Source organism: Podarcis filfolensis, assembly GCF_964270895.1.
Source record: "Podarcis filfolensis genome assembly, chromosome: 14".
NCBI classification, from domain to species: Eukaryota; Metazoa; Chordata; class Lepidosauria; order Squamata; family Lacertidae; genus Podarcis; species Podarcis filfolensis.
The window spans coordinates 8,919,200-8,940,715 of NC_139616.1; the positions used below are offsets into that span (position 1 = coordinate 8,919,200).

General features: G+C 46.8%; 1 protein-coding gene and 2 long non-coding RNA genes across 4 annotated transcripts in view; all 3 read left to right on the forward strand.

The window, feature by feature from the left end:
• LOC310749827 overlaps window positions 1–21,516 on the forward strand; it is a 285,263-nt gene that overhangs the window by 20,045 nt on the left and 243,702 nt on the right. The gene's annotated exons all lie outside the window — the stretch shown is intronic.
• Window positions 314–6,769, forward strand: LOC310749746. Its single transcript, XR_014541708.1, has 3 exons — window positions 314–663; window positions 3,832–3,884; window positions 6,639–6,769. It is a non-coding gene; the product is annotated as an uncharacterized lncRNA (long non-coding RNA).
• The window catches only part of LOXL1 (lysyl oxidase like 1), a 33,686-nt gene continuing 30,122 nt past the window's right edge, over window positions 17,953–21,516 (forward strand). Inside the window, exon 1 of one of the 2 annotated variants that reach the window (XM_083586603.1) lies at window positions 17,953–19,661. In XM_083586603.1, coding sequence (XP_083442729.1) covers window positions 18,461–19,661 — 1,201 coding nt within the window. In that variant the 5' untranslated portion in view covers window positions 17,953–18,460. The remainder of the gene's footprint in view (window positions 19,662–21,516) is intronic. The other variant, XM_083586602.1, reaches the window with a different exon arrangement.

A 21,516-nucleotide genomic window follows, 5' to 3' on the forward strand; every position in this document is an offset into this window, starting at 1 on the left:
CCACTGTAATATGATTATTCACATACACACACACAGCCCAAAAACCATGTAAAAATTTAAAATCAGACGATCCGCTAACTATTACGGAAGATATTTTCTTAGTGGTCAGCATAAGTGTGGTGGCATAAACAGTTTTTAAAAATTGAATCTGTAAAAATGACTTTAAGTTCAGTACAGATATTGACTAGGATTTTTTTAAAAAGTTATTAGTAGTTTAACTTAGAATAAATTCATCTGAAGTGGGGGGAAAACTGTGGGTTTTTTATGCATTCTCAACACAGCCAAAGAGGGGATGGGGGTTCCAGAATGTTCTAAAGTGTTCTGTGTGTTCCCAACTGCCGGATATATATTTTCCACAGAAGCCCCTCTGTTCCAGCTCCAGGTGGCCATAGGAAGAGGGAGCTCAAGGGAGCAAGAAAAGAAGGAGGCGCGAGTGAGGAGAGCACACCGAGAGGACAGGGAAGCATGCCTTGGACCACGTGTCGTGGGGATATGGTGAAGCGGCGGTACCTGTGGTGGGCTTTGGGCTGGCAGTTTAGGCAACTGCTACCACTGCCCTTCCTCGGCCGAAAAGTGCACCGCAGAACCTGGCAGGGCCCAAGCGGGGAATCGGTACTGAAGATCAACCAAGCCAGGCCATGGGGACGCAGGGAGCCCCCACAGGTCAGTCACAGAAGGATGGGTGGAGATGAGACTGAGGACGCCAACCTGGCCAGGCTGCACCACTTGTGGAGATGTGTGTGTGTGTGTCTTTGAATTCTACTCAGGGCCATCTTTAGCATATCCAGCACCATGGTGCAAATATCTCTCTGGCACACTCCCCATTTCCCAGAGTTTTTTTAAGTGGGGGGGGATTTCGGTCCAGCTTGTTTACATCATGTGGTCCAGCGCACACTCAGCGTGGCACGTAAGTAAGAGGCGCACGGATCATAGCTGTCAACCTTCCCTTTTTTTGTGGGAAATTCCCTTATTCCAGCACCATTTCCCGCTGCTTCCCGCTGCTATCCCGGATTGTTAGATATCCCGTAGACTGTCTCCGGGACAGGTGAGGCTACTGATCCCTTATTTTCAAATCTGAAAGTTGACAGCTATGGCCTCCGGGATCGCAGCCCAGATGGCCTTCCATGAAGCCTCCCTCTAAGTGCCTAGTGCCCCTTACCTGCCCTCATCCGGGGAAGTCTGTGCCACGTGAGGGCCAGCAAGCAGATCAGGTGGCTTCCCAGCTGTGCCATCCTCGCTCGGCACCGAGATCACGCAGGGCGCTTCCCTGCTCTGCTCGCAGACTCTGCAGGGAGGCGCGCAGGCAGTGACATAGCCAGAGAGGGGTGCCCCGCGCCCGCCCCCAATCACACCTGTCAGGCACCCAGGCAGCCCCGGTGGGAGGGGACGTGAAGGGGATTCCCTGAGCCAGATGCAGCGTGCTCCAATGGGTGGTTGAGAGGAGAGGAGTGGGCTGCCCCAGAGCAGGGAAGGGAGCGCACCCTGAATCTCCTTCCCTGACACTCAGCTTGTGGCGCCCTCCAAAATCTGGCGCCCTGCGCCACTAACGTCTATGGGTAAGACACCCCTGATTCTACTCAATATTGATCCAGAGCAGATTCCAATATAAAATAATAATTATTATTATTAATTAATTAATTAATTAATTATACCCTGCCCATCTGGCTGGGTTTTCCCAGCCACTCTGGGCGGCTTCCAACAAAAGATTAAAAATACATTTAAACATCAGTCATGAAAAACTTGCCTAAACAGGGCTGCCTTCAGATGTCTTCTAAACATCAGATAGTTGTTTATTTCTTTGACATCTGATGGGAGGGCGTTCCATAGGATGTATAGTTAGCATTGTAAAAACTTAAACATGTTGCCCAAAAAAATAGACCAAAGGCAATTATATTTCATCCAGCAGAGCTTTACTGCTACTGAAGACAAATGAGCATAATGGTCACAAATCCAATACATTCAAGATTGGCACTGTCCATAAAAAATCCAGTTGCAGCAGACTTAACTTAAACTTACAGTAACTTATAAAAGTTAGAAAGTTATAAGTTATATATATATAATAAGTTCAGTTCCCTGGAAGAAGGACTGATTCCTAACTTGCTGTGTGAACTGTAGCTCTGTGAAGGAAATGGCGGGGTCTGCTAGCAACTTACGGCACCCTTAGCAAGCTACAGTTCCCAGGAATCTATGCGAAAGCCATAACCTTAAAAGTGGTATAATGATACTTTAAATGTAAGGTACAAGTGTGGCCTTGGAGTTGTATTAAACCAAGTTTAATTCAGAGCCAACACACTGAAATTAATGGCCATGGTAAAGGTAAAGGACCCCTGGACGGTTAAGTCCAGTCAGTGGTGCCCATGGGGTTGCGACACTCACCTTGCTTTTCAGACTGAGGGAGCCGGTGTTTGTCCACAGACAGCTTTCCGGATCATGTGGCCAGCAGGACTAAACCGCTTCTGGTGCAATGGAACACCGTGATGGAAACCAGAGCGCACGGAAACGCCGTTTACCTGCTTGTCACAGTGGTACCTATTTATCTACTTGCACTGGCGTGCTTTCGAACTGCTAGGTTGGCAGGAGCTGGGACAGAGCAACAGGAGCTGACCCAGTCTCATGGATTTGACCCGCTGACCTTCCAATCGGCAAGGCCAAGAGGCTCAGTGGTTTAGACCACAGTGCCACCCACGTGCCATGACAAATGTATGGCAATCAATTCCCAATAGGTCTGTTCTGAGTAAATGTTAACTGATGACTACCTTTCATTTCCACTTCTCACATTCCTTAGGGAACAGAGGAAGCTGCCTTACACCAAGTCAGACCATTGGTCCACTTAGTTCAATGTTGCCTGCACTGACGGGCAGCAGTCAGGGGACATTATTATTATTATTATTATTATTTGAATTTATATACCACCCTATACCCAGAGGTCTCAGGACAGTTCACAGAAAAGACCAACATGAAATCACAATATAAATAATCAAAATGAAAACAACAACCCACTAGCACCCCTGCCCAAAAAAGAGCCACGTTTTAAAAGGGCATAGGGACATTCCTTGTCTTAACTGAAGGTAACTGTAAAGGTAAAGGTAAAGGACCCCTGGATGGTTACGTCCAGTCAAAGGTGACTATAGGGTTGTGGCACTCATCTCACTTTCAGGCTGAGGGAGTCAACGTTTGTTCACAGACAGCTTTCCAGGTCATGTGGCCAGCAGGACTAAACCGCTTCTGGCACAACGGAACACCGTGACGGAAGCCAGAGTGCATGGATACGCTGTTTATCTTCCTGCCACAGTGCTGCCTATTTATCTACTTGCACTGGTGTGCTTTTGAACTGCTAGGTTGGCAGGAGCTGGGACTGAGCAACAGGAGCTCACCCCGTTGCGGGGATTTGGACCGCCAACCTTCTGATTGGCAAGCCCAAGAGGCTCAGTGGTTCAGACCACAGCACCACCAGGGATTGAACCTAATACATTCTGCATACAGAGCAGATGTTCTAGCACTGAGTCACATCCCTTCCCCAAAAGGCCCGTCGCTTGATTTTCCCAGAACATTTAGGAAATAATAGCCATCCAAACTAACTCTTTAAGAAATGATTTCAGAGATCCAACACTCCACCAGTCCACTTTGACTGAGCATAAATGGGGCCAGATACAAATGGCTTAGATTGTTTAATGGAAAATAGTGGATGAGGTAAAGATTAGGAAAACGATATAGGGAGGGGGCACAGATTAAAGAAGAAGAAGATAGAGAGTCGGACGTTGCTGAGGTGATGAAGAGACGATGGTTGGCCAAAATTGCAAAAGAGCTAAAATGTAATTATTCTATTTGCAGGCTCAATTGTAAGAACAGTCTGACCATTAAGTTATTGATGGCACAACGGCAAGGTAGGTCATGAGTTTTTCTCTCCCTTTGAAAGTGTCAGGGTGTAGAGAGAAAATGATAGCTTCTAATCTTACCCAGAAAAAACTGTGTGGTACTGTCAACCACGTCTAGATATTTAAACTGCCACCTGCTAGGGATGCTGGAGTTGCAAGATTGCTGCACCGAGAAAAGAATTTGATTAGAGAGCTCCACAAGATCCCTTCCAACTCTACAATTCTATTGTTTTATGTCTTCATATTATTCTAATTATTGCTACTACAACTACTACCTGCAAAGTCCCAGGGCAGGCTGCAACAATTTAAAATTAAAAAATGAGAAGAAAGATGCAACAGATTATAATCACAGGAGTAAGAAAGCCCTGAGATGTCTTTTTATATAACTGGCAGCGGCAGCATCTTCAGGTTGGTAAGATTTGTGAGGCAGGCTAGGCAGAGAGAGTATGGCTGCCCCAAAGTCTCCCAGTGAGCTTTAGGGTTGAGTGGTGATCCCTCAGCTCACTGGCTCCAACTCTAAGGGGTCCCTTTGAGCCCCCAATAATACATCAGACTGAGCTCCTTGCAGTATAAAAATATAGTAACTAGAATAATGTGGGGACAGGATATTCGGGAGCATGACTAAAGACAAGCAGTACTGATGTAAAAAACTTAGGATTTTGGTTTGGGGCCCTAAAGGGGTCCGCTACAATCAGAGAAGACAGGTGATGTCCAAACAGGGAGAGAAAGCTTTCAAGAATGTATAACTTGCTGTTAAAATGGAATACGCAGGATGAAACGGTTAAATCTGCTATGATCAAATGGGCACAAGATATTGGTCACAACATTATGCTTGCTGACTGGGAACAGTTGTGGACCACCGGTATGAAATTTACGGCATGTAATGCCTTAAGAGAGAATATTATGAAAATGATGTACAGGTGGTACATGACCCCAGTCAAGCTTGCAAAAATATATCATTTGCCCGATAATGAATGTTGGAAATGTAAAGAAAATGAAGGTACATTCTTTCACCTTTGGTGGACGTGCCCAAAGATTAAGGCTTTCTGGGAGATGATATATAATGAAATGAAAAAGGTATTTAAATATACCTTCCTGAAGAAACCAGAGGCCTTTCTCCTGGGCATAGTCGGCCAATTGGTGCCAAAGAAGGATAGAACTTTTTTTATGTATGCAACAACAGCAGCAAGAATACTTATTGCAAAGTATTGGAAGACACAAGAGTTACCCACCCTGGAAGAGTGGCAGATGAAGGTGATGGATTATATGGAATTGGCGGAAATGACTGGCAGAATCCGAGACCTGGGAGAAGAGTTGGTGGAAGAAGACTGGAAGAAATTTAAAGACTACCTTCAGAAACACTGTAAAATTAATGAATGTTAAAATGATGTTGGACTGAAAATAAGTGGCATTAGCAACAAAGTTAATAAGAATATGCAAAAATGAATTGATAAATGGATGAAAATATAGAGTTATAATATGTTAAGATATAGAGTTAAGATAAACGAAAGAAGGTAAGGATTTGCTGATTTGATTATTTAAATGGGAATACAAAAAGGGGAGGTGTGAGGAGGTCAAGGAAACAAGCTAATGAGTTTAAAGTTACTAAAAACGGATTTGTATTTTAATTCTTTTTTATCTATTTGTTTTTTGTATTTTGTATTTTTATTCCTCTTTTTTCTCTTTTATGTATTTTTCTATGTTTTCTTTTTTGTATCTTTTTCTTTCTATGTGACTTTTTTCTATTTTGTAAACTTATGTTTTTGTAAAATCACAATAAATATCTTTTTTAAAAAAAACAAACAGGGAGAGAAAGAAGCAAGCAGCTTTTTAAAAGCAAAGTTTCTTTATTCACTTGCCACCAGATTCCCTACGTGAAGGTGATAAAAGGTACAAGGAACCCCGCTCAAAGGTAAGTCCAGAATTTTATACAGTCACAATTGTGGGTGGTCTTATTTCTTATAAGAAAAAACTTGCTCCTTTTCCCTTATGGGGTACCCAAGAGCCCGTATAGAGACCTTATGTAGGTTCCCTATCAGTAGGAGAAAATAACAGGGGCCAAGCAGAGAATATTGAAAAGCAAAGCAGCTAGTAAGCCTGATCTTTATTAACTGTTGCAACAGGGTGCTCTCAACCACACAGTGGAGGCAGGAGGGACCCAGAACATTGGTGTGCAAGCTCTTATATAGACTTTTGAAATTGCCCACCCTGTAGCCCAAGACCACCCCCCTGAAACATCATACATACATCACAGAAGGAGGCGGTCTACAGCAGAAATCATGTTTGACAGGGTACCGCAAAGAGACAATGGGAAGGTTTTCCCATTTTGAAACATTTGAGGTCAATTAGGGAGAAACTACCGTATTTTTCGCTCCATAGGACGCACTGGTCCATGGGGTCACGAAGAGTCGGACACGACTAAACGACTAAACAACAACAGGGAGAGTCAAAATGGTTTCAGGACTGATTTCCTGTACTGTTTTCAGACATGCGGTTTATACTGTATATATTTGAGACCTTAAATTCTTATAACATATTTGTCACAGATTCGTCAAATTACAAGGTAAGGGGGAGGTACATGGGTGCAGGGTACAAAAGGGGGGGTTGGGTGCAAGGTGCAAGGTGGGGTGCAAATCCTATCCACTTGAGTTAGGTAATACCTAGAAATCCAGGAAGAGATGGCAAATGATATGGTAATCCGTTTTTCAAGATTAGCAATAGGTATGAGAGTGTCATCCAACAGTTGGATTTTTCTCCCTACAGGGTCAAAGGAAATGGATCTGGTCCTCTGGCACTTTACCGAAGAAGGAAGGGGAGCTGAGTGGAAGTGATTAGTTTGAGGCTAAAAACAACATTTATACTTTCATGGTTACAATAAAGTGGTGCAATTTGAATACATGGGTTCCAGTTCTTATTTTCCTGAAAGTAGTTACATTCATTGAGAAGTCAAACGAATGCTGATAAGGCACAAGGATACAAAAGGGTCAGTTCCATTTGCAAAGATGCCGAATGTAACAATTGCAAAAGGGTCACCTTAGGGATTCACATTTACAAAGACACAATTATGAGAAAAATACCTAGATACAATTTAAAATTACCTGGATACAATTACAAAAGAATACTTGGATACAATTATTAAAATAGAAATAGGGTAAATTCAGGAAATAGGGTAATAGGCGGTGAAGGGAAGAAAGAAAAATGCTTTACAGTGGTACCTCAGGTTAAGAACTTAATTCGTTCTGGAGGTCCATTCTTAACCTGAGGTACCACTTTAGCTAATGGGGCCTCCTGCTGCCACCGTGCGATTTCTGTTCTCATCCTGAAGCAAAGTTCTTAACCCAAGGTATTATTTCTGGGTTAGTGGAATCTGTAACCTGAAGCCTCTGTAACCCGAGGTAGCACTGTATCTGACAGAAAGGAAAGAAGGGATTTTAAGGAGGGGAATAATGGGAGAAGTGAATTAGAAGGAGAGCAGACTAAAAGGCAAAATTCAGAACAAGGTTTATATATATCTCTTAGGTTGTCTTCATTTGGTTTATTTGGTCTTGGTTTTCAGCTTCTTTGGCTATTTTTCTACACCAGTACTTAGACAGGAGTGCATGAGATAGTCTTCCTGTCTTCTTCTCCATTCCTTCCATTCAGCTTTTGCAAAGGTGTTTACTGGTGCTGGAAGATTTCAGAGGCCCTGGAAGGACACAACCTCCACCCGTGAACCTGACCCACCGCAAAATCAACCTTAAAACCTAACAAAAGTTATCGTGGCATAAGCTTTTACAGTTTACAGTCCACTGAAGTGGCCTCCAGGTCATGGAACCTTATGCCAACCTGGTGCCCTCCTGACGTTTTGAACTATACCAGCTGGAGCTGATGAGAGCTGCAATCCATAACATTTGGTGGGCACCCAGTAGGCAAAGGCTGGCTTAAAAGGTAAAGGGACCCCTGACCATTAGGTCCAGTCATGGCTGACTCTGGGGTTGCGGCGCTCATCTCGCTTTATTGGCCAAGGGAGCTTCTGGGTCATGTGGCCAGCAGGACTAAGCTGCTTCTGGCGAACCAGAACAGCACACGGAAACGCCGTCTACCTTCCCACTGGAGCAGTACCTATTTATCTACTTGCACTTTGACGTGCTTTCGAACTGCTAGGTGGGCAGGAGCAGGGACAGAGCAACATGAGCTCACCCCATCGCGGGGATTCGAACCGCTGACCTTCTGATCGGCAAGTCCTAGGCTCTGTGGTTTAACCCACAGCGCCACCTGCATCCCTAAGCCTGGCTTATGCCATAATAAAATCTACCACTTCTTAAGGGGACACAGGACTCTTGGTTTGTAATGCTTTCAAGCTATCCATTTTATCCAGTTGTCAATTCATGCATTTTAAAACTGAGAAAAGAAAATGTCCATTTCAAAAAAATAAATAAATTAGGAACTACAGTGGTACCTCGGGTTAAGTACTTAATTTGTTCTGGAGGTCCGTTCTTAACCTGAAACTGTTCTTAACCTGAAGCACCACTTTAGCTAATGGGGCCTCCTGCTGCCGCCACGCTGCCAGAGCACGATTTCTGTTCTCATCCTGAAGCAAAGTTCTTAACCTGGGGTACTATTTCTGGGTTAGCGGAGTCTGTAACCCGAAGCGTCTGTAACCTGAAGTGTCTGTAACCAGAAGCGTATGTAACCCGAGGTACCACTGTATAGAATTGCTCTTCCTTTGAAAAAGCACTGTGAGACTTATCTCAGCTGTGGCAAATTCAGCCACAGAGACCACGTCTATGACTAGGTTTTGCTAACCTCATCCGTAATCATTAGCAGTCATGGATATTGCTAGTCAAGTAAAGCAACGCTGGGCTAGCGGCAAGGGTCCTGCCACCCTTTTTTCATTTCATTACCCAGTTTAATTGCGTTTTATAAAGGTTGCTGTATAGGGGAAAGCCATTACACATAACAAGCACAGTGGAATACCTTTTCTGCCTTGTCTCTGCTTGCACTTACACTCACCCCTGGTGGAATTCATTCTGCTCCTTGTCCCCTGGTGAGGGACTGGCTAAGATCCTCAAACTGAGCTGAATTTTCAGAAGCAGGGGAGCCCAAGTATCATAATTGAGATGATACACAATTCCTGTACCAACTGTTGAGAATTTCCATTCCACCTTAAGGAGCAGACATGGGATTATTACATGTCACATGTCTGTTTACATTCCAGCACAGTCTGCTGGGAACTTCCATTGTGTGTATAACTTTTGCTTTTCTCTGTCTCTCTGAGAAGAAAGGGAGACAACATGTTTTCTTTGTCCTGATTTTTGCTTAATAAATCTTTAGCTGTTAGTATGTTTCCAAAAGCCTCAAGCCTGTTCTGTTTGTGCAGTATGCTCTGCTAATATAGCATGCTCAGGCTTTTGAAGTCTGAGTCGCTGATTTATGTCGCACCAGAGATCGGGGGATCGTCATGGCTGGAAGGGCATGATCCAGCTGGGGGCTAGCCAGCTGGCATCTCGACCTCCGAAGGATGCTGACACCAACATGCTCCCACCAAAACATCATAAGAGCCCTTCTGGATGAGAATTTAGTCCAGGGGTGAGGAATCTGTGGCCCTCCAGATGTAGTTGGATGCCAACTCCCATCAACCCCTGCTAGGATGGCCAATGGTCAGGCATGATGGGATGGAGGTTCACAGGTTCCTCACCCTGATCAGCAGTCAGGGGGACACCTCTGGGAAGGTCAAAAGAGAGGTATGGAAGCAACACAGACCTCCCTATTGCTGCTTCCCAGCAGCTGACCTTCGGCGTCATACTGTGTCTTCTAATGCCAGTTCTAATGCGAACCAATGCCAAGAAGAAGAAGCATAGATCGCCAGTGTTGAAGCAACAATTCTTCAACATCAACTTCATTGGACTGGTCATGTTGTGTGGATGCCCGATTATCGTCTTCCAAAGCAACTACTCTACTCCAGACTTAAAAATGGAAAGCGTAATGCTGGTGGTCAACAAAAGCGGTTTAAAGATTCTCGCAAGGCAAATCTAAAAAAATGTAGTAGAAACATCGACAACTGGGAAACACTGACAACTGGGAAACACTGACAACTGGGAAGCACTCCAGTTGGAGAACAGCCTTTACCAAAGGTGTCATGGACTTTGAAGGCACACAAACTCAGGACAAAAGGGAGAAACATGCTAAGAGGAAGGCACGTTTGGCAAACCCTCACCGTGATCAACTCCCGCCCGGAAACCAATGTCCCCACTGTGGAAGGACGTGTGGATCCAGAATTGGCCTCCACAGTCACTTACGGACTCACTGTTAAAACCGTGTTCAGGGAAGATAATCTTGCTCAGCTACGAGGGATCGCCAAAGAAGAACTGTGTCTTCCCCTCTTTATTATTATTTAAAGGATATACATACCACTTTTGATCAGAAAAGGTCACTTAGCAGTTGACAAAGAACAGCATGGAACAAAAGACAAGAAATGAAACACAGGATGCCAAACAGAGGCTTAGAGGGCGTCTGCAGCCTTTTCCAATGGTGTCAAAAAATATACCCAATGTCCCTTAAATGTGCAGGGCCTCGGAATGTGACCCCTGCAAAAATGGGGAGCTGCCGGGGTTCACACTTTTCTGAACTTTGCAGTGCCATTCCCCAGCCAAGTAATGTGTAGAAAAAGGCATAACTAGGGTCAAGTGTGTATAAAGTGAAACTTTCAACAACCATCTGCTCCTGCTTGGGATATTTGGAATCACCCACTGAATGTCATATGCTGTCTACATGCTTCCTTTCTTCTGTGTTTACTGAAATTGTGGTGATCCAGATGTTTACTGCTTTACTTTGAGTTTTATAATGTGCATGCCAGGAACAGGGGAAGTCACTTAATCTAGTTTTATATGGTTTTCTCCCTTTCTCCATTCCTTCTTTCTCCCTTTTCCATTTTGCTCTTCTCCTCTGCTATCGTCTCACTGTCTTTTCCCCCTTTTTTTCTTTTTGGTATGTTGTCCCTGCTGAAAATACAATAAAATTTTATTTACCAAAAATGCATATATTAGTGAAGATAACATACAATAAATGCATTATATTATACTCACTTGCAAAACATATATATTAGGCAAAGTTGCATTTAAAAATGTGTATATTGGATGCAATTCACACTAAATTCAAAATCAGATGTGGAACTGAACTTAAGATTGGAACAAATGAGCAACAGAGAAAAACCGAAATTGACTGATTTGCCTATTATTACTGCAGCTTAAACCTATTGACAGGTTGTGGGGTGCAAGTTCAATCTTCTCATTTGGATCGAACCCTGTATATATATTTGTGTGTGTGTGTGTGTGTGTCAGATTGTTAGCCAACATAGCCAAGACCCCAGCTTTAAACTACAACATGAGCTAGAAAGAGAATTCCTCATTTAGCAATGGCAACCCAGCCTTTTCCTCCCTCTCCCCACCTCCTCTGTTTGAAAATAGGCTCACCCGCAAACAAACAAAAAGGAGATAACTTTTAGTCTGTTGCAACATCGGGACTCATTTCCAAAGTGACAGAAAGCTGAGCCAAAGGTATCATTATGCTGAGCCATATACCTTGGCAGAGTGTTGACGGCAGCTCCTGCAGAGTTCAAGTGGGCATCCATGGCGGGGAGGCCATTGTTTCTCTGAGAAGTAAACAACGGATAATGGATACCTTGCCCAAAGTCAGCTGAAAGCAGTGGTGTAGCGTGGGTTGTCAGCACCCGGGGCAAGGCAAGTAATTTGCGCCCCCTAACCCGTGGATTTGCGCCCCCTAACCCATGGATTTGCCCTAACCCCAGATGTTGCGCCCGGTGCGGCCCGCCCCCCCTGCACCCCCCACGCTACGCCACTGGCTGAAAGGTAATCATTTCCGCATCCTTTGACTGGCAGGCAGATTGCTAGCTTCCATACCCTTTCACAAAAGGAAAGGGAGATATAATTAATCTATTTCTTCTTAACCAAGTTAGGCAACTCATCGTTTCCTCTCTGTGTGTGGAAGCCAGCTATTAGGAGAAGGAGGAGAAGGAGGGTTGCACGCTCAGGGCACTTCAGACTAGTGTGCAAGCAGCAGACCTTCCCACAAAGGGCACTCATCCATTAGGACACTCTCTGGCACAGATTCCCTGTTCAAATTCCCCTCCTGCTTGCTTGATATGTTATCGGGGCAGGCCCAGAATGAAACAAAGAAGTCCCACCCTGTCAAAGGCAGCTTTCTCATCGATGGATCTTTCAACCAGCTGGACTAAACTGTTGGATTACGGCACCACCTAGTGCACCATCCTTTCCAACATGGTCAGTGTCCATCTTCGGAACCAAGGATGTTTTAGCACAGGAGGGGGAACGAGGGAGAATCCCAGGTCCCGGGAGCAGATGGGGACTTGCAAGCCTCTCTAACTGGCTCTTGGGACCCTCCCCAGGTCTTGCTTCATACCCTATCCCTCCCCCCAAAAAATGGGGAAGGGGTTTCCTCTGGGTGAAACGCATCCTTGAACTCTGATGATGCCTCCTGCCTGCGTGGATGGAGGATAGAGGTGTGAATGCATATGCGTAGAAACCAGCCTGCTGTAAGGTAAAGGTAAAGGGACTCCTGACCATTAGGTCCAGTCGTGACCGACTCTGGGGTTGCGGCGCTCATCTCACTTTATTGGCCAAGGGAGCCAGCATACAGCTTCCGGGTCATGTGGCCAGCATGACTAAGCCACTTCTGGCGAACCAGAACAGCGCACGGAAACGCCGTTTACCTTCCCGCCAGAGCAGTACCTCTTTATCTACTTGCACTTTGACGTGCTTTTGAACTGCAAGGTTGGCAGGAGCAACGGGGATTCGAACCGCCAACCTTCTGATCAGCAAGTCCTAGGCTCTGTGGTTTAACCCACAGCGCCACCCGCGTCCCTGCTGTAGAAAGCTACAAATCACATTGAGGCCTCTACCGAGTCTTGCTTCCTGCCCTACCCACCACTGGCCTATGACCTCCAGAAAGTTGCCCAGAAGGGAAAATGGCCTTCGGGTTCAAAAAGTTTTTCCACCCCAGGTCATATATACACCAATCACTTTTCCATTATTACATCCATCAAAGATTATTTGCACTGTTGAATTATCCTAATGCTGCCAGCATTTTCAGCTGTACACAGTTATTTTCCAGATAAGCAATAAACGTTTTCCAATCTTCTTTAAACGCATGTTCTTCTTGCTCTCTTATTCCACGTGTTAACTCTGCAAGTTGTGCATATTTTGTCAACTTAAGCTGTTTATTCTTCTTTGGTTGGGACCTCGCTCACTTTCCATTTTGGGGCTAATAAAACACGGCCCCAATTGTTGCATACATAAATAACATTTTCTGACACCTGGGGATTGCAGTCTGAGTTATCCCCAACAGAAAGGACTCGGGGGGGGGGGCGGGTTGGGGGAAAAGTAATTTTAAACATTTTTTTCAATTCATTATAAATCATTTCCCAATACTCTTTTACCTTTCTACATGGCCACCACATATGAAAGAATGTTCGCTCCACCTCTTTGCATTTCCAGCACTTATCTGATTCAGTCTTGTAAATCTTAGCAAGCCTACTCAGTTAGAGACCACCTATGAATCATTTTCAAATAGTTCTCCTGCAAAGAATAACATGCTGTAGATTTCAAGTCCACCCCAGGCCTTTGGTCTGATTCAGAAGGGCTCGTGTTGTTGTTGTTGTTCCTATTGTTGTCATATTTATACTCCACCTTTCCCCCTGATAACTTACTTCACAGTGGCTTGGAGTCCTTCCTCCAGCACTTTGGACTCCACACATCACAGTCTGAAAGATCCAGCTCCCCAGAGGCAAATCTCCCATTTCTAAGAACCTCCTTGCTCACTCTCTTGGCTGAGTTTCTCCTGTCAGCAAAATTAGGTCAGCAAGCTGTCCGCATTCCTTAGGAACATAAGATGCTGCCTTACTCTGAGTCAGAACTTCGCCTGGGGAATGACACCACCCGCCACCCCATGTTCTTCTTGCTCGGCAGACGACGCTTCACAGAACTATGATTCCCAGAGCAGATTAACGTACAATCCCCCTTCCCAGGGAACAGGGGAATATGGCTCTCCTGGAAATTCTCAGCACCCTTAATAAGCTGCATTTTCTTTGGAGGAAGCCATCAGTCTTTAAAGGGCTTTAAATGGAAGATGCAAATGCGGCCCTGAAAAAAGTGCCCATCTGTGATCTAAAGGAATGACCATATCTATAGTAACTGTTTTGGATCTTAAAGGTAAAAGTAAAGGTACCCCTGCCCGTACGGGCCAGTCTTGTCAGACTCTAGGGTTGTGCGTTCATCTCACTCTAGAGGCCGGGAGCCGGCGCCGTCCGCAGACACTTCTGGGTCACGTGGCCAGTGTGACATCGCTGCTCTGGCGAGCCTGCACCAGCGCAGCACACGGAAACGCTGTTTACCTTCCCGCTATAAAGCGGTACCTATTTATCTACTTGCACTTTTAAGGGTGCTTTCGAACTGCTAGGTGGGCAGGAGCTGGGAACGAAGACGGGAGCTCACCCCGCCACGGGGATTCGAACCGCCGACCATACGATCGGCAAGTCCTAGGCACGGTGGTTTTACCCACAGCGCCACCCGCGTCCTTTAGATCTGTGATCTAAAGGAATGACCATATCTATAGTAACTGTTTTGGATCTTAAGAGACCTATATTAGATCCTTCCTACTGCCACTAGCACATGGGTAGGCAAACTAAGGGCCGGGGGCCGGATCCGGCCCAATCGCCTTCTAAATCCAGCCCGCGGACGGTCCGGGAATCAGCATGTTTTTACATGAGTAGAATGTGTCCTTTTATTTAAAATGCATCTCTGGGTTATTTGTGGGGCCTGCCTGGTGTTTTTACATGAGTAGACTGTGTGCTTTTATTTAAAATGCATCTCTGGGGGGCATAGGAATTTGTTCATTTTTATTTTTATTTTCAAAATATAGTCCTGCCCTCCACAAGGTCTGAGGGACAGTGAACCGGCCCCCTGCTGAAAAAGTTTGCTGACCCCTGCATGTGGCCCCTGAAAACTTGCCCTGAAGGGAAAGCGGACCTTGGACCGAAGAAGGTTCTACATCCATGAATGGGAGATCTGGCTCACAAAATGATCTGCAGTACGAGACTAAGGGGCATTATAGCGTGCCCTTATTTCCATCAGCTGGGGGGGTGCCTCAGAGGCAGGAGTTCTGCCTGCCTGCCTGCCTGCCGTCCCCAAACTTCAGGCTCACTTGCAGTCGACTGAGCCTTGTGTCCTGTGTAACTACATGGGGAGCCCGGCTGTTGAAAGAAAACGTTACAAGAGGATTTTGTATCTTTAAACTCTGACCGTGTTTTAATTTATTTTCCCCCTGCTGCTTCCAATTCTCAGCTTGAGCGCTGGGGAATGGGGCCAGCTCAAGCAAAGGGAAGAGGGAGATGTTTGGAGGCCAAATGGAGCGCATTTGGGAAGGCCTTGTCAGGCCACCGGTTTCCTAACACCCTGGAGTGGGTTGCTGGCAGTGAGATCCTTCGGCCAAACAACAGCTCAGCGTTCAGGACCCCAAAGAACTTGGTGCCCTTGTGTGCTATTTTCCTGTTTATTCTCTCCCCCTCTCTCTTCCTCTCCTCCTCCTCTCTCTTCCCCCCTCTCCCCTTCCCCCCTTTCTCCCCTCAGGGATTGGAAATACCAGAGCTGATGTCACGAGCAGGCAGCACTCGCCAGAAATAAAATCTTGGATAAACTCACAGGCTCCAGCCAGTCCTTTTCAGCCCCTCTCTTTGCCATCTATATTCTCTTCCCCTCCCAGCGCCACTTCCCAACAAGATCTCAGTCTGAGCCAACCAACTTCCTCCCCACCCTCCCAGGAGGAAGAAATATATATTTTTAAAATGGCATTAAGGCATTTCAAGCAGTTGGTCCTAGAGGGCAGATCCCAGACCAGAAACCAGTTTTCATGTCAGAGTGTATGGACAGGAGTCACCGTGGCTTGTGCCCCGTAGCTGTGGCCCAACAGGTTTGTGGACAGCAGCCTGCTCACAGGGGTGTTGGCTAAGTACTTGAAAGAATCAGGGTACAGCCCCCTGACATAAATCTGCATATGCTAATTTATATATCTAGAGAGGTGCATATTTAAGGCAATGGATGGTTGGAGATCTCACTGGCAATGTGCTTTCTAAAATGCCCAGCAGCTTTACCATACATTTAAAGCCCTCTTATACCAGTCCTGGCTCCTCCAAAGAATCCTGGAAACTATATTTTATTAAAGGGGGTGTGTCCATTGTTAAGGGGCCACCACTGAGAAAGCCTCTCTTGTGCATCCCAGGGAAACCTCTAGATCTTTAATGGTGGGCTCCCAAGAAAGACCCCTGAGCTAGATCTTTATATATGGGAAAAATTATTTGACCGAAGATGACTGTTTAGATAAGTTACACCCATGCTGTTCAGGCTTTGAACAAAAGGGGGTAGGTATCTAATCTTTCCTTCTCTCTTCCTGCTCCTGTTGCTTGCAGCTCTTCAGCCTTGCCAAGTGATGCCTGTTACTGCGGACCAAATGCCATATGATAGAAACATGAGCAGGGCATGGCTCATATCAGTGGCGTAGCGTGGGGGGTGCAGGGGGGGCGGGCCGCACCGGGCGCAACATCTGGGGTTAGGGCAAATCCATGGGTTAGGGGGCGCAAATCCACGGGTTAGGGGCGCAAATCCACGGGTTAGGGGGCGCAAATTACTTGCCTTGCCCCGGGTGCTGACAACCCACGCTACACCACTGGCTCATATAAACCCCAGTGTCATCACACATCCTCTGCATGGGAATACATGCGGCCTGGATGACTCAATTTCTTCAAGCGTGGTGCTGATAACACCAAGGCTATAGAAAACTCAAACATTTATTTGGCTGGAAAGTAGCCTATTCTACAAGTGTCCTGCCCATCACTCTGCCCACTTCTGCCTCTGGTCCCACTGATCACCAGCATGTGATTCCTGGAAGTTTCTCCATGAAGGAATGTGGCTCTTGGGCTGGAAAAATCTTCTCCATTCCAGCCTTTGCCAGTGCCTTGAGTGGTGATGGTGGTTTCCTGACAGAAGGAGGAAACTGGCGGTGCAATTCATTTCCTACTCAGACATTAAAGATTCAACAGCCTCTGTCAGGAAAGGGAAGGTCAATTGTGAATCTGGGCTCTTAGTAATAATGTTCAGGAACATCTGGGCCAATGCCAACCCTCCCAGAAGAATATTCTAAACAAGCCAGCTATGTCAGCCCCTCAAATTCCCCTCAGGCTACAGCAGCATATTTATTGATGCTGGATTCATTCCTCCACGACGACTGATTTCCATAGCTTCCTCCATCCCCAAGGTACAATCTTCAAATTCAATTCGACGACCAAAAACACACACCTGGTTGCAATATTTCTTCTGTGCACAACTGGGTGGTTTCCATCCTGAGAAGCATCAACGCACTAAGAATGTGATGCTTTCAAAGCTGGGATAAAATCATAGGCAGAGACTAACCTCTTGAGACTGTGGCCTACAAATAATGCACAGTTGTGAGGGCCCCATTCACATCCACCCAGGGCAGCATGGGACCCTGTTCCCTGTGATGCAATCCTAAACCCTTGATGAAACCCCACCCACTCTATTTCCATCTTTCAGGTTGCATGTGCCATTGGTTATCGGGGCAAAAAGGTCAGTGGAAGCTGGAGTCCAGTAGTGTGTGAATGGCCACAGGTTCCCCATGCCTGTCTGACACAGCAACGAATTTCTCCTACATAGCAATGCTTCAACCCTTTCCCTTTACCTCCACCCAAGAAAAACCTTTGAATACAGAGTCAAATAAAGAGCAAAGTTTCCTTGCATGCTGGAAAACCCACGCTCAGCTGTATTTTCTGGGTATGTTGCGTGTGTGCATGTACACATTCATGTATAATCCTGAGGGCTTCATTTTGCCCTTCTATCATGGCCTGGCAAAACATAAGGACATGTTTCAGTTGCTCTGTCTAGTTCTTTAGGGGTGTTCACTGTTATCCCTGAAGATGGAGTTTGCTCTGAAACATTCGACTGAAGCCGTTTTGTCGAGGTCCTTTGAGAGTGGGGGGTGGGGAAACACTGAGAAGCTAACAAAATAAAAGTGGGCGGCTTTTAGGACCCTGCATACCAGACACTCGCAAAAGAGTCCTGAAACTTCCCAGCATTTTTTCAGAGCCTGTTGCTTATTCATTCAGACCAGAAGCAAAGACATTCAGCCAAGAGTAAGCAGGATCAACTGGCGTCCCCTGCGATGGGCAAAGCAGCAACGTGAAGACGACGACCAAGAGCAAGAAATAGACAAGGAACAAAACTTTCCAGGCTCTCCTGAGTTCTCAAGAGACTCGTTCATCTTCCTCTCTCCCTTTCTCTTTCTCCTCCAACAAGCTCAACATGAAGCTTGCGGGAGACCCCTGGAGCAGCTTCAAACAAACAGGGAATGGACAGAGTTGAGACCGATTCACCTAAAGAAGAAGAGAAGGCAGCAGAGAAAGAGAAAGGGGACAAGCTGTTGCCACAGGCCCTCCAGGCTGCTCTTCCACGACTTCCTCCCGTCAAAAACACCCATCAAGGTCATTGATCCCTTTCATCACCATGGCACCTCTCAGCTTCTGGGACCTGTGGGCTTTGATGGGCTTTGGGGCTGTCCTGCTGGTCCGGGGGCAACATCCACAAGGCAGCAACGTAGACGCCGGTCGATGGAGGCAGATGATCCAGTGGGAGAACAACGGCAGAGTGTACAGCCTCCTGAACTCAGGCTCCGAGTATGTCCCGGCCAGCCACGCAAGGACAGACAGCAGCGCAAGGGTCATGCTGGCTGACGCCGCCGCCAGCCAAGGCAGCAGAAGGGTCCCGGGGAACACCCGGCGGCAGGCTCCCACCTTGCCAGTCCGGGCAGGATCCGATACCATCCGGGGCCAGACACGGCATCCGTTTGGCTTCGGACAGGTCCCTGACAACTGGCGGGATGGGGCCACTGGGGACGGTCACTCCAGCTCTCCACGTCCCTGGACGCCCACCTTTCGGCAGCGTCAGGTGGGCTCCTCTTCTTCCTCCTTTGCACATTCCTCATTTGGACAGCTCTACCCGCAGGCCTCTTACCCACAGCCACAGCCGCCGTTCGCCAACCAATATGAGGCCTACGACCCGCAGGTCCCCCGTGCGTACGACGAGAGCTACACCTACTACCGCACCACGGGAACCGGAGGGGGTGCTGTCGCCGCAGCTGCAGCCAGCGCTGGGGTCGTCTACCCTTTCCAGCCCAGGGTGAGATACGAGGAACATGCCGAGGAGCAGAACCCCTACAGAGCCCAAGGATACTACCCTGCGCAGGAAAGACCCTATGTCCCTGTGCCCCAACAGCTACAGCCCTCGGACGGCTTAGACCGAAGGTACTCGCACAGCCTCTACCATGACACTGGGACTAGCTATGACCAAAGTGTCCAGGACCCTTATGCCCAGAACCAGCAGTCTGCGGGGCAAGGGGTGCCTGTGGCAGACAACTTGCACATCAACTCGGGGTCCCCCGTGAGTGCTGGGACCAGGTATGGGAACGAGCCGTGGGCAGGGCAATACCCTCCCTTTGGAGAGGCGCCCGCAGAACCCTACGTCCCTCCCCGCAACGTGGAACCTCAGCCACCTTTCCGACCCTTAGACCCCCATGGGGTGCCTAGGTCTGAGCCCTACCTTCCCATCCGGAACGCTGAGCCTCCCCAACAGATTCCAGACAACCAAGGTGTTAACCAGGCCCGGGTCAGCGTGGGCAGCATCTACCGGCCCAATCAGAATGGACGGGGTGAGTCACGGACCCCAACGATTGGTGGGAGGGGTGCTGGGGAGGAGAGGAAGCAGTGGGTTGTGGGGTGATTCCTTTCTGTAGACCTCTAGCGACGAGGCAGTTCAAGAAAGAACCTTCAGCACCTTGTCTTAGCTTGAATCCCTCCTACTCTTCTTAAGGAGACCAGCTAGGAAATGCCATGTCTTCTGGTAAAGCTGCTTGAGCAATGAGCCGCAAAGCTACTTGAGCTGCATATAGCTATAGGGTCTAGGAGAAGAGATTCTACTTCACACTGGGGCATATTTGTGCCATAGCTTCCTGAAAGTGTGAAACAGTTGTGTTGGTGTGCAGGGCCTTGCACATCTTCCCCTATGGAGGCTGTGCCATTTGCCATTATCTTACTCATTTGCTGGTGGCTCCTGCCAAGTTAACCTAATCGGCTAATGGCATTGTTTCTGGAAATCTCTTTAGATGACACCAAGTTGGGCAAAAACAGGGATGGGAAACAGATGGAGCTCTGGATATTGTTGGACTACAAGTTCCATCACCTGTGACAACCAGCTGTGCTGGCTGGGGTAAATGGGAATTGGAGTCCAACAACACCTGGAATGCCACAGGTTCTCTATCCCTGGGCAAAAGCAAATGATACCTAATTCCTAATAATTTGTATGGGATTTGCATAGGGGAGAGTTCCACCTAGAACAGGCATCCCCAAACTCGGCCCTCCAGATGTTTTGGGACTACAACTCCCATCATCCCTAGCTAACAGGACCAATGGTCAGGGATGATGGGAATTGTAGTCCCAAAACATCTGGAGGGCTGAGTTTGGGGATGCCTGGCCTAAAACGTCTGCAGACACTGGGAAAATGCAGGGACAATTTGGGCAACCAGAATATTATGGTTATGACCAGGGGAAAGCAAACGTTGTGTCTTCCTGATGTTTAGGCAACTCCCATCAGCCTCAACTATCATTGTCAACAATCACAGATGATGGGAGTTTTAGTCTACAAAATTTGCAGGGCATATTGGCTACCCCTGGTTCATAGGATCAGAAACAAGCCACAAGCGCAAGCACACTTTTCCTACTCTCTTCATTTCTGATGTGTGACTTCCCTTGCAGTTTCCTGTTTCGCATTAGCTGCAGTTTTCAGTTTCCAACATCCAAACCGAGAAAAAACATTTGCTATTGCTAGGATTGCTGTTTATTTCTTTCATAACAATTTCTACTTGCGTGGTGGTTATTTTTTTAAAAAAAAACCCTCAAAGTTGTTTACAAAGAGAATAAGACAAGAAAACGATCAGTATACCATAAATCAGTATATAAAATTATCAGCAACTATTTAAAACATTAAAAAATGGCAATAAAATAAAAACAGATTAAAGCATGCATAGGCATTCCACATGCCTGGGTAGGCTTGTCTGAACAAAAAATGTTTTTAGCAGGTGCTGAAAGGCACATAGTGAAGACGCCTGTCTGATGCTGTGGGGAATGTGCCAGAAATTCAACAGGCATAGCTTTCCCCTGTACTGGATATAGGGAGGTGGGCAGAGAAGCTGCCGTTTTTAATCTTGCCCTGCCTGTCATGCAACTGGCTGGACAGGGTTACGGAACCCTAGGCCTGGGGGACCAAATGAGGCCAACTGAGCTTCTCTGTTTGACCCTTGGGATGCTCCCCAGGCCACACATCCACACACCTGAGCCACACACCTGAGCCATACCCATCACTTGCCCTGCTTTGCACCTTGCTTGAGCATTTCTGCCTGGCTGGAGCATCTCCTTGAAACTTCAACCATGCTACTGGTTTGCCCAGATGGAGGGTAGAGAGGGGTGGGTGAGTGTGAAGAAACTGGCCCACCCTACAAAGGTATGATT